Below are 13,632 nucleotides of genomic sequence, written 5' to 3'. Positions count from 1 at the left end.
GACTGAAAGAGTTAATGTCTCAAACATTGTGGTGGGGCAAGTTCTGCTTAAAGACAATCCCTGCACAGCAAGGAGCCAAGGTGAAAAGCCCGTCAGCTCAGACATCAGCAACAGGAGGGGGAGGGCGTGCTGGAGGGTGCGCAGCTCCATCTTCTGATAAGCTGTTCTGATACAAAGATCAAACAAGGGCCACGTCTGCAGGGAAGGAGAAGTTACTCCCCAAACGACCCCCAAGCCCAAAGGCTCACAAACTGCTCATTGACCTGAGGAGCTCGGGTGCCCGCCCCAAAGGAGGGGCAAGGATGATAAAAGGACACCACCTGAAGCCCCGGGTGCACAAGCCCACCGGGACTGGACCCCTCGGCTGACTGGACCAACGCTGGACCCAGGACTAGTGAAATCTTTCTCTTTTCCTTTCTTTCTCTCTTTCTTCTTTTCTCTTTCCCTTTTCCACAATCCCTACACCTCAGCCATTTCAAGATATAAACTGTTGACCAAGTCTGAGACTAAGAGTGGATCCAGCCGCCCCCAGACCCTTCTTGAGGAGGAGTCTGGAAAGCAAGGGGGTCTGCTCTGAACCTCGGGACTCAACGGGATGGATCTCCTTATTCCCTGAATTGATGTATATGGTTACACGGTTTACAGAAGTAGTCCTATGCCAATTCCTGTTGTGAGTAACCCTGCCACCTACTACCACGCCTCCCCAGTTCCGTTTGCTTCTGTCTTAACTGATCATTTGGTGTCGTTTCACCTTAATTTAGCCCGGGGGAATTTCGAATTAAACCCGAGTCCCTGGTCTGTCCATTCTGGGTCATGACAGGGGGTGGGAGGCTGACTCGAGTCTTTTGTTCATCTCCCACCAGCAATATTGCACTAAGCTCAGTCTGGTGTAGGGCCGAGAAAAAGTCTGCTTGTTTCTTTGGCTTTTGTTTGCTTGCTTGGTTTTCCTCAACTGACAAGATGAAAACAGTGGGAGCACCGATTTCCCTGCAATTCAGGATTCACGACACAAGCATCGTGCTACACCTGCAGCACAGAGGCCTTACTGAAGTTCTTATTTCAGTGTACCAGCAGGGTCATAACCAAACATCTCTCTTCAATCACAATGCATTCTTGTTCCAAACAGGAGCCGTTTCCAAAACGCGTAAAGGCTAATGTATGCCTTCATTACAACCACAGCACAACTATTCCCATTTTGAATTCCTGTGCTTGTTGAACAGCACTTAGCCGTAGACGAACCTAGGGAGTGAGGAGAGTTTCCAATACCAAGTGTGGAACAAATCTTTGTAGAAACTATGCAAGAAGTCTTATGATCTAAACACTGTGAATCAAAGCCAGTAACAGGAAGGAAAAGTGATCAGCTGGCATCACAGAAGAATGACTTCATACAGCTGTCACACTGTTTGAAGGTCTCTCACCCTCCTCCCACCTTCTTCTATCAAAAAAACTTTTATACTGACTTGTGGAAGATTTGTTCAGTCTTGTGTGGTGATTTTGGACAGATAATGTTAAGGAAATCAAAGGACTTTTCCAAGCAGCTTCTTTAGATTCTAAGAGGCTCAACTGTCCTTTTAACATTCTGTCCATTACTCCACTTAATTTTGGTTTTCATCTGATACTGTTCAAAGCTCTGGAAGTCTTAAATTTCCAACTGACAAAGTAATATCCGAGATACTAAGTGGAAAGTGGTGTGTCTCACTCAGCCTATGTGGTATTTGAGAAGAATGCTTCCACCAGCCTAGTTTGTTGGAAAGCAGAAGACAATTTAATGCTCTGCATAGCAAGCAGATGTTTTTCATTCATTATGCTTCTGGTAAGTGCTCATTGTGCAAATTTCCAAGCCTGAACTTTACAGCTGCATCCCTCCCTGCTAGGAGACCAGCAGCCTGTACCATTAAGTGAGCATGCACTTGTAACCAAACGCTAACAGTGCATGTTTCTGACACCTGCACTTCTAAAATGCATAAATAAATGAGAAAACATACATAATGCTACTAGGCTGAGCTAAACCTTATAGCAGGCAGATTGTAACCAACCTAGTTAGAGATTAGAAATAGTAAAATTTAGTGGCTTCATTCCAGAGACCAGGACACAAACCGCCCCCAAAAAGCAAATGCAAGATATGTATCAACATGCGTATGCAAAAATACAAGAAGCTCCACCTGGCCATACCTTAATCTTTTTTTGAGCATGGAGAGAGAAAGAGGGAATACATCAAGGAAGAGGCAGAAGAAATTTAGATAAGCACCGAGAACGTGAGTCTTGTTACAAGATACTTGAGACACCTTTTTGCATGGAGTATTGGTTTAAAAGTCAGGATGGAGACACCATGTCTTATTTTTCTTCTATATAAACAGGACTGCATCAAAAAATCCACACCGAAACACAGATTACTCCTTTACTGGAAGAATATACGTTACTTGGAATGTTTTGTAAAACTTCTAGGTCAGAAGGTAAAACAATGCTACCCAGAAAATTTAAGTGTATTTTTAAAAGGAGAAAAAAATAAAAGTAGTCAATTTTTCAATCTATTTCCTTGAAAAAGAAAACAGTGATTCCAATGTTAATTTTGGTCAGGTAATACTTGTGCTTTTTTTTTATATATTTTTGGATGCTGTCCATCACATTTTGTTAGCCTGATCCATTATATACAAAAATCAGTTATAGTCTTCCCAGGAGACCGAAGGAAGAATCAGTATTTAAAAGTTAGAATAATTTTTTTTTTTATTTTTTTTAATTTGACAGTTGACAAAGCTTCTCTTGACCAGCAACACCACAGATAACAACATCAGCAGCAATACGGCAGTAAGTCCAGCACTTTTAACTCTTTTGTTTTCTTAAACAGCATCAATTACATTAAGGCCTGATCTCTAAGCAAGTCCAGTAGATACACCACCACAACAGGTGAGAATCTACCGCTGCTGACAGCCCCACACAGGCAAAATGAACTGGCCCATCTTGTAGCAGAAAAGTTGTACAAGCACATGACTCTCCTTAGTGAATCCTTCTGTAAAAGCTCAACTGTACCACCACCTCTGTCCACCTCCCCACACGCACATTATCCCTAAGCAGTGTTTTAAGAGCATCATCCATATTCCCAAATCCTTCCACAAGACTCATTCAACCATCCGTGCATTTCTGCAGTTCTTACCCTTATGAACTCAGTGCTTTCACCTCGCACCTAAAGCGCCTGGATACCAAAAACCCTGAGTGCATCAAGGTAGGACTTGCTACCTACAGCCCATGAGGTGGCAGAGCATTACCCACTCCCTCCAGCATTTCAGCCTCAAAGTTCCTTTTCAGTCCAGAACATGCTGCTGCAAACACAAGATATAGCATTTTGGCCCATTACAGTGTACCAGATGGAGAAACCTCCACAATGCCACCACAACCACTGTAGCAATAAAGCAGTTCCATGTGCTTTCTGCTCCATATAACCTCCCATCAAGGACTGCTTATTCATGGTTTTTTGCTAACTCTTGCAGCTATGGAGTTTGTCTTGTCACAGACATAGCCACAAAAAACCAAAAAAAAACCAAACAAAAAAAAAACCCCAACACTCAGACAGGGTTGGTTTGTTTCATGTTTAACCCCTATGCTATTGTCTTGCATAGGAAGTATATTTAAGCCACTGCACTTACTGGATTATCAACTAATCAACCACAACACTTGGTATACCGAGTTTATACGTTGCCTTTACAGATGAAGACAATGTTTTAGTACTTTAATATGTCCATTTATTAAACAGGAAGTCCTTCACAAATGATTCCATACTATATTGATCAAGATAAGTGTTAGAAAACTACCATTTTCCCTACATACAAAAATACAGACTTTTACCACTATGAAGACATGATCAGAAGAGTACCATGAAAATCCATAGAGCTCAAATCTTCAAATATCAGAAAGACAGAAAGACAACTAAATTAAAAAAAATTTACAAAAAGTATTGTGCCCATATACAAAAGACTAGAAAAGCAAAATGACATTTAAAACTGATAAATACACAATTTAAATTAGGCTGTAACAGTATGGATTTTAAAAACAAGACTGTTTTCTGTATTGCAAGACATTACAGTTCTTCAGCTTGTGTTCGTTTAGCATAAACACCAACAGAAAAGAAGCACACAACATATTGAAAAAATCATTACTGGTGTAAAAAAGGAGTTGGGGGTTACGTTTTCTTGTAGAGTTACCTTGCCTTTGAAATTGGTCAAGCATTAACAGCACAACTTTCACATACAGAGCTGGAAGATGCTACACTTACACATGTAAGTTAGAGCTGACGATACTGAGAAGACAGTGATCACAGCTGGTAGGTACCGCTACGGAAAGCATCTATTTTATCAGCTGGCCTCATGTGCAGTTTGAGAACTTCAAGAACACTTACCAAAATAACGTGAAATCGCTTCAAGGCTGTAAATTGTCTCTATATGAACATTTGCTAACTTGTGATAGTCTTCAAATCCTTAATTAGGACTTGGTGATAGATGGGTACCTGATCTGCAGTTCCCTAAGTCAATGGGGAATTTTGCCTGAGTAAGGACAACAGTCAGGTTATGCATCCGCACATAGAGTATGCTTGTAAGATTTTCCTTGGCAAAACGTTACAGTTTTTCTTACTTCAAAAGCAAAACACAAGCAGACTTGTGCTCATATGATAAAAGGAAAATTGCATCCCCTTTGCTCAGCCCCAAACGGAATTCTAACCCACTGTTTCAATTAATACTTCTGAGCTGTTCACAATTACAAATCTGTCACAGTATAGGACCTATATCCCCGAGGGATAAAGTCTTTCAGTCGGGCCTAGATGCTCCTTCCTCAGACACCATAAATCATAAATTATGAGCTAGAATCAGAATGTTTAGATGACACCTGCTATGTTTTTCTAGAGGACGCAGAATCAGCACCAAGGATACAGATATCCCACACCAAGCATCTCTTTACAGAAGTCTCAAGGAAAGAAATTTGGAGTACCTTCTAGCTCTCATCAGCAATGTGCTTTATCTCTTATCTTTCAGGTAGCAGCTGAAGGCAGAGCAGAGCAAAAGTGATACAATCTTCTGATTCGCCATGAGATCAGATTTACTATTTAGTGCACAAAGGGAAGTCAATGACTACAGTAGCCGTAAAACTGGTATTAGTGGAAACAAAGCACAATGAAGCCAGAGATGCATTAGTGACTCACATTACAAAAATAGTGTTTACTGGTTTAATAAATTTACATCTCTATTTCTGTGAATGACAAGTGTTTATACCACACATGGAAGGCACCCTAGGTGAAGCAGTTTTTCAGTATTTGTTTACAATTCTGTGAAAAGACATACAACGTGTCAACTGTTCAACCAAAACTGAGCATTATAATGAGAAATAAATACATACTTTACTATTTTATTGTGGGTTCCTGAACCCTTACAAACTTCAACATATACAAATAGTTTCAAAATGACACTAACGTAGAAGAGAGTAAGCCTAGACAGATATAATGATTAGCTAATTCATTTATTATATTATGTCATAAATGTTGTGTCTTAAGTATAGAAATCATTTTAAAACGCAATAAATTGGCCACAATATATAAATCAAAATATTTTTTTTTAATCCAGAACTGTGATGTATGATTTAAAGCTGGATGAACTGTAGTGCTAAGATACACTCCCCCTCCACGATATCCCTCCACCATATCTAACAAGTAGAAACCGGTAAACATTCAAGGTTAAAGTATAAACAGTAGAAAAATGAAGGTAGCAATTGTTGTAATAAAAGGGTGCTAGCCAGAACCAATTTAACCTGTACACATCAGGATAAATGTAACATTACTAAAAATATTTAGACAATAATACTTTGGGGATTAAAAGGTTACCAAAAGTGATAAATCAGCCTAGTTAAGAGAGGGTATTTTCTTTCAAACACATGAAGGTTTTAATTAAATATGTCTATTGAGACATTTGTCCAAAGCAAAACAAATACAATACCCTGAAATTTCCCATATTCTAGACATTAGTCTGTGACAGTCAGAAGAGGCAGATGGTCATATTTCATTCTGTTACTCACATCCAGATGTTATTAAAATAGCTGTAGGGACCAGCCCCAATCAAAAAAATAAGAAAAGACCCAGATACTCTGTTTATACAATCTGGCTATTGCTTTTTCAAATGCTCCTAAGTCCTCATTCTGAATTCATGAAGATAATTTCCATACCCTTCCATATATGCTAACTGGCTTTTTAAAATTTTACCCATGACGTCCATGGTATACAGATAAAACCTTCATAGTAAACACAAAGCTCTATGTTATAAATATGTCAATCAAGGTAACTATGTATATTGTATATAAAATTAAATATCTTCTGTTTGCCAAGTATAATTTAAAAAGGAATATCTGTGGCTAGTTATAAAAAAAAAAAAAATATTTATTAACCCATAGAGATTAAAAGGCAATTTCACTAACTCATCCAGCCAGCACATCTGAAAGAGTTGCACTGGGATTCTGGATAGGTAACTTTATCTAATCACATTCTCATGATAAATAGACAACTTTCATTTCTGGGCATATATAAGAACACTTTTGAAAGCTGCATATCCCAAAAGAAAATTAGATTGTGTTGTATACTCTAAATTAAAGGTTATCATAAATCACAGTGTACGCAGATTTTTTCAAGATTATTTTTAGAATACAAATGGTTAAATTATAGACAGGTTTAAAAAAGACAATTCTAAAATAAGACCAAAACACCAAAGGAGCCCTTTCAAGTTGGACAGCACTGCTCTGACACTGTGAAACAGATCTATCTGGGTGGCCAAGTGGCTAACCGGGAAAACAACATACCAGGAAAAACTCCGAAGTGGCATTCAGAGATTTCCTGAATATGTGTATAAATTAATTTTTAACCAGCTCCCTGTTAAAATGGAGAGGAATATGGCATAATTTCTACAAAGTATTTTCAAACATTCTGCTGGGTTTTGTACCTATTTCAGTTTCATTTTTAAATTCTTACTTTTGTTGTCATTAGAATTCATATACACAACTTCTCTATCTGCACAGTCTTTTTGAGCTTTGCTGGCCCTCCAAACAATCCATTATTTTATGCTATAGACAACAAGAACTAAGTACCCAATTTTCAGAAATGCTATATGACTGCTTTACTCGTTTCAGTGGGACTGAGCAGAAATTAGTCTGAAACTATCCTTTCTTCTAGACACATAGAGCCCTTCTGATGTAAGCATCTACATTTTGCAGGTCTCTGAACCAACTACCACACTTCAGCTGAGCAGAAGTTATTTGATAATCACACCAATTTGTCAACATACCGCATCTTTTAAGATGCACCATTAACGTCAGCGTAGAATCTCTCCAACTGTATTACACAGCCAGCACAGCCCAGAGTTAGGAACAGAGAAACACTTCTACACCTACTTTTACTACTGATTCAAGGTGTCTCTCTCCTTCTCTATAAAGTGCAGAAGCACTCTTCCCTTCTGCGATTGGGGATTATACATGTTCACGTATCATTTTGAAAGCACTGGATTATTAAGCATCAAGTTTGCTCTCCTTCTCACCCTTTACCACATCTCAAATACATGATCAGATTGTGCCTGCCTTTTTATTTATCCTAAATACCTGCTGAAGATGTTTGGCTCCAGAGCTTTCAGCCTAAGACCTGTTCTTTATGCTCCAATTTTCACGTACAAAGCTGTTCAGTATCTGAGTAGGAGACAGGGTATTATTTTCTACACTATTTGAATTGCTATTGTCTGTTTAAATTATGCCCTAAAAACATTACTCTTACTTATTTTGGTGGTTCCCCCCCCCCAAAAAAAAACCAAATAAGTAGGAATGTTTACAAAGTTGTCATGAGACAAAAAAATAACAGATATAGAACAAGGACTAAGGAGGGGGGGGATTGTTGTATTAATAAAACCACATATTAGATAAGCATTTGCTGTGCCTGCACATCCCCAAAACAGCACAAAGGTAACAAATATTAAATTTGTTCAGGGACCTTAAAGTTCATGAAAAACTAGTGGTTAATTCACTCATAACAGTCCACATGCAGCTTGTAGCAGATCAATTCTCCTGCTGTGTTCCACGCTATTTTAAGAACCTGTAAGTCTGCTGTGTTAGGAAGGGGCAATCATCATATTATACAAAATAATTCACAGGGGAAAAGAAAAAGTAAAATAAGATCATCTTAGGGAAGATGGGAAACTTTCCAGAGTTTTCCCCTCTTCTTTCTAGAATCAACAATGAAATACAAATAGATAAAACAATTACAGATTGTGTAACGAGATGCACACTGAAACACATGACAAAGCCTATGAGGAAGCACCCCACATTACTGATTTTGTTTGAATTCACATGTAAGAGACATAAGAAAAAGACAAGAGGCTGCTCCCAAGGCACAGCTCATTGCTGATGCCATGCTTCTGAATACAAAGCCCATGATGAATAGCAAAGACTGAAATACAGGCATCAAATCTCTAGAGTCAGTACTTTGTCTCTCAAAAAAAGCAGAGGTAGATGAATCTCTAATCCTCTCAACCTCTAAGCATGGGGCTCCTACCAGAGAGCTTACACAGAAACACATGCAGCATACCAGCTAGCTTCAACAGCCCTAGCAAAAAGACTAACATTTCCCCCAGCACACCCAGCCCAACCGTGATAAGCTACCATAAAGAGAAAGAGTACCACATTTAAGCAAAAGGACAATGGACACAGCACTCTTATCCTCCCTATGCTGAAGCAGACACTATAAGGATCAATGAAGAAGGCTTAACAAAAATTAAATATTAAACCATAAAATAGATGAGGCATGAATATACGAAATTAAAGGAACAAGTGGAGAGTAAGAAGGAATCAACTTTACTAAGAAGTGATGATACTGTCAAATCAGTTCTTAACTATGGTTTTAGAAACTCCTGTTGTAGGCAGTTTGCGTATCATTACAGGAATGTATGATGAACTCGAACTAAGGCTGACAAAACCGAGCATAGGTAGCACTAAGAGGAAAACATATATTCTCACAACCCTATACAACAATTATTATGCTGTTGCCCCAAACATATCTTATTGTTTAATCTTTTGATGTCTGTGCATAGGTTGCAAAATTTACCATCATTTCTACATGCAGAAATACATGGAGGTTGCACATCTGAGGGCTTAGTTTGACGAAAGAAGACTAATCAGAACCACTACAGTTTTGAGCATCCCATTCCTAAAAGGTTCAACTGTTTAGCTTTAATTTAGTTTTATTTACAGTGGGTTTTGAGTCCCTTTATGTAGCTAAACAGCACTCTTCAGGACTAAAAGAAATCATGCCTATATGCTCAGCAATTACAAGCAAGACTAACTGGCTGGAAGAAGCAGTTTAATGTCACTTTCCTAAGCAAGTTTGAAAAAAAAATAATAATTAAACTTTCTACCCTATTTTCTTCCTTCAGAGTTTGGTTTTTTTTTTTTGGTTTTTTTTGTTTTTATGATGACTGCAGTTTGGATAACAATCTTAAAATATTACCACCTCTTCAACACATTGTGTAAAATTAAGTTGGGGGGAGGGGAGGATATCGACCACGTATATATCATATGAACTTAGTGTTTCAAATTTAGTTGTGTCTCACAGCTAATTTATTTCCCTTCTATATAATCCAAAGAGTAAATAATGTCTCTGTAGAGCAATAAATGCTTAACTTAATTTTTAGAAAGTATATACTATACAATACTAAAATAATCTTTGGTCCCCAAAATAAGGAAATTACAAATTTACATTTGTTTTCGTTTTACAAAGCGTATCACATAGTATTTTTTAAATTAATATTCTCTTTGAATTCTACCCTGAAAGCTGTGCTAAGCTCAAGTCATGATGCAAGTAATAAATAATGGCATACTGTTCTTAGCTCAAGAAAACTTATTTCACATGTAAATGCACTCAAGGTCATTCAGGTATACTATACTACACAATGAAGTATTACGCTGTATTAGAACTGTAACTGCATCACTCTCCATTTGTCATTCCAGCTAAAAGGTAACAAAAGCTTTTCATGATCTCACTCCAGAAAAAGCTCGGCGATGTTATACTTTTTCTAGGTAAGGAAATGTAAGGATTTGAAAGATAACAAATTCATAAACTTATAGATGCACAAGACCTCCCACACCTCTGAAAAAAAACATAATCGGCACAGGGAGTACAGGAGAGGAACAGGGTGTTCTCTTACATATGAACCATTTCAGTCCTTGTCATTAACCAGCAAACCTGATACATTCCTAATGAAAAACCTTTGCTATGCATCAACTAACTTCTGTTCCTTGATTTCAGATGAGGGTTCCACTCTAAAAGCATGGATCTTCTGGAGGAAAATATTCTGTATTTGAGTAAGGGGGTTTGGTTTTTTTAGGGGGGGGGGGGGGCAGCACTTTTTTGTTTTGGTTTTGTTGGTTTGTTTTGTTGGGGGTTTTTTGCAACCTTTATACAAATTGCTTTAATGCCAGTTTACAATTCCAGTCTAGGTATGCTAGTGCTACTTTTAAAAAGGTTCTTTTAATAATTGACAGTATCTACAAATTCTCCTTGCAAACTTTGCCAATACTAGGCAGAGTGTTGAAAAACTCTTACAGCAGGGCTGTAACAACTGTACTGGCAATATAAGCTTCATTATTTCATACCATACTGAACATGGCACTGTCATTTACTTTTCAAGAAACACACAGTTATCCTGGTGAGACACCACCTCAATAAAATGTCAATGTTTTAAACCCAACACTAGAGGTTGGTTTATATGGTTCAATCTTTTTTTAAACCGGTGTTCCCTTTGCCATTAACTTTCAATGAAGCACAATAAAATGTTACTACAGTAACTGGGAAACCATTACTCATTAGGAAAATGCAAGTTTTCTTTAACCTCATTAGTAACTCTTTCTGAATTTTAATCTCCATCTTAACCACTAAGGTGAAATGCACAGTAGACATAGTAAATTGAAAATGAAAAGACATTAGTTTTGTCACTGGTTTTTCACACATCAAAATAATTCTCTTGCTTGATTCGAATATTGCAGCGTTAGGTTCACACCTGTCACTATCCCAGTTCCCTCCAGTATTAAAAAAGCCCAGGCATTTCTATTGATCTTCTGCTTGGTATAACCTGTTTATCATGTTTAAAAGTGACCTATCTGCAATATACTCCTGTTTAAGACTCCAGTTAACTGCATTCATCCACTTAAGAGTACAGCTACGTAAGAACACAATGTAAAAAGTGTTCAAGTCAAAATGTGAGAGAGATTCAGGTATACATGGCATACAGTTCCTCTAAATTCAAAGATTTCATCAACTTACATCAGAAAGGAATTCAGCTCGAGAGAGCTTCCCCTACACACACTTTCTTCATATGACATGCAGGCATGCATATGACAAATAATGAATTACATAGATAAATACACCAATCAAAAAAAACAACAAAAAAACAGAAAAATATCAAGGGACATCTTCCTAATAATATTATCATATTGTCTAACCGATTACTGCAGAATTTGAGTTTTGAGTAGAGAAAATATCCTTCTCTTCACTGGAAGTACAATTAAAATAAGAAAATATCAGTTACGTAAAACTATTTCTGAACAAATCAATACAACCATATTATTCTCCAATTGCCTAAACTCATTTTCCAAAGAAATGAGGAAAAAATATTTGCAGAAACACCTAATTAAAAAAAAGTTTTAAAAAATCAGTTTTACCTACTACCAACAGTTTTCATTTTAGAAGAAACAACCAACCCTCCAAAACCAGAAATATTCATCTTACATGAATCACAATATTGCAACCTTAGAAACACTTTATAAGCACATCATTTTTTTGCTAGTTCTTGCTTACCCTAGGCTTCTCAGAAAGGTTGAACCTTAAAAACAAAAAACAAAACAAAAAGAAGCAAGTCAGCCATGACTGGAATGCAAGTCTATTGGATGATAACCCCTTCTTTCTCTACTGTGCCCCTCAACCCCCTTTTCTCCACCCTGCCTCCCAAGCATATCTATGTTCCCACTTCAGAGTGAAAAACAGAATGTATCCCAACATTAGCAGATAACCACATACTTGCACTTGATGCATTATGGTGACCATTCAGTAAACGTGCTAACTGCACAAGTTCAGATCTGGCCAAGGTTCATTGCACGAACTGAATATGGCAATTTCACAAGTAACCCATAAGGTAACTACCTCAGCACTATATCCATCAAACAAAAAAAGTGAAATGCTTGTCCATTTCAGCTGTGTCAGTGCACCAACAGTGAAAATGCAGGAGATGTTACAGATGAGAATTGAGCTGCACTGCCAAGGCTGCATAAGGATGGATACAGAAGAGTTTGTCGGATACAATACATGGCTAAAGTTATTGCTATTTGCCCCTCACTCCCTTTTCTCATGTTATTAAATTTACTCAGGAATTTCTTTCCTATATTAACCAACCAATGTAGCACTAGTCTTGGTGTTTACAATAGACAAAGAAACAGTGGCAGAACATGTATATTCAGAGCTTGCACTTGGGAGAGGGAAGGAAAGTACTGTGCAGTTAATCCAAAACAATAAGATACTTCAAAACATATATATATTATATATTATATAAGCTATATAATATATGTGTATATATATGTGGACATCTTAAACCGATCTTCCTTTTGAATGGCCAACATTTACTGCCTTCATGACAATGGCTGCTGACTCAATGCATCTCTGCACATATGCAGGGCTGGGCATTCTTTGCCACCATCTGATCTTCCTTTTCTTCCTTAAATAAAACAAAAACCCTTTATTCCATGAGAGAGTTAAGCACTTCTTCTTTTCCCTTTGCAGTCCCATTTGAATGTCATTTTCATGCATCCAGACGCTGAATCTCAGGGCGATGATCTACTTCTCTGGATTCTGTCCGGGCACGTATGTAATCACTGGTCTGCCGACTATTTTGTTGTCTGCTGTTCATTCGCCATTTTTTAATAGCTAAATATGTGTTCACAGCATACACTGCCATTGCCAAGAAACCAAATATCTACAAGAAGTAGAAAGAACTGTCAAAGACAATTTTTGAAAACAAGAACAATAGTAGCTTCACAACAAATTCCTCAGAAGCTTAGTTTTCTACTTTATTTGCACTGACAAATCATCATGACCTGTAAAATTGATGTTTTTCTTCTTCAATGAACTACAGAATCTGCAAAAGCGACTAAGATTAATGATCCCAGAAAACAAAGTTCTCTGTCTACAAACATGACAATTAAATCCTGCAATGCAACTTCAATGGAAGAAACTCTTGTAAAGAAAAAAACGGCTCTTCATCCAACAGTTTATTCCTCAGGGTGCACATAATAGTGAATGAATGACAAGATAACAGACGACCAGTCCAGACCATCAGCCTGGCGAAGGAGCTAATTTGCAGTTCTTCCTATATGCTTCTGCAGAACTGTTGTGTGATTTTCAACGTCCAGGTTTGAAAGGAGAGAGAAAAAAAAAAAAAAAAAAAGGGAGGGGGGTGCCAACTCAAGCACAAAATTAAGTTGCTTGACCTTACTGTTCTATATTCAAAACCTTGAAGTACTACTATACTTACTCCACAGAACAAAAATGATCTGTAGAGAACAAAAAGAATTCAGCAA

General features: G+C 37.6%; 1 protein-coding gene across 3 annotated transcripts in view; it reads right to left on the bottom strand.

The window, feature by feature from the left end:
• Positions 1–3,714: 3,714 nt before the first annotated feature.
• The window catches only part of CMTM4 (CKLF like MARVEL transmembrane domain containing 4), a 42,679-nt gene continuing 32,761 nt past the window's right edge, over positions 3,715–13,632 (bottom strand). Inside the window, exons 4-5 of one of the 3 annotated variants that reach the window (XR_007506797.1) lie at positions 12,080–13,028; positions 3,715–11,885 (exon numbers count right to left, since the gene is read on the bottom strand). Coding sequence is in view for 1 of the 3 variants with exons in the window: in XM_049806713.1 (XP_049662670.1) it covers positions 12,855–13,028 (174 nt within the window). In the remaining 2 variants the exon portion in view is untranslated. Of the gene's footprint in view, positions 13,029–13,632 lie in introns of all 3 variants that reach the window. The other 2 variants (XR_007506798.1, XM_049806713.1) reach the window with 2 other exon arrangements.

This window comes from Accipiter gentilis, chromosome 7 (genome assembly GCF_929443795.1).
Source record: "Accipiter gentilis chromosome 7, bAccGen1.1, whole genome shotgun sequence".
Lineage (NCBI taxonomy): Eukaryota > Metazoa > Chordata > Aves > Accipitriformes > Accipitridae > Astur > Astur gentilis.
This window is presented reverse-complemented; position numbering and strand designations above follow the sequence as displayed.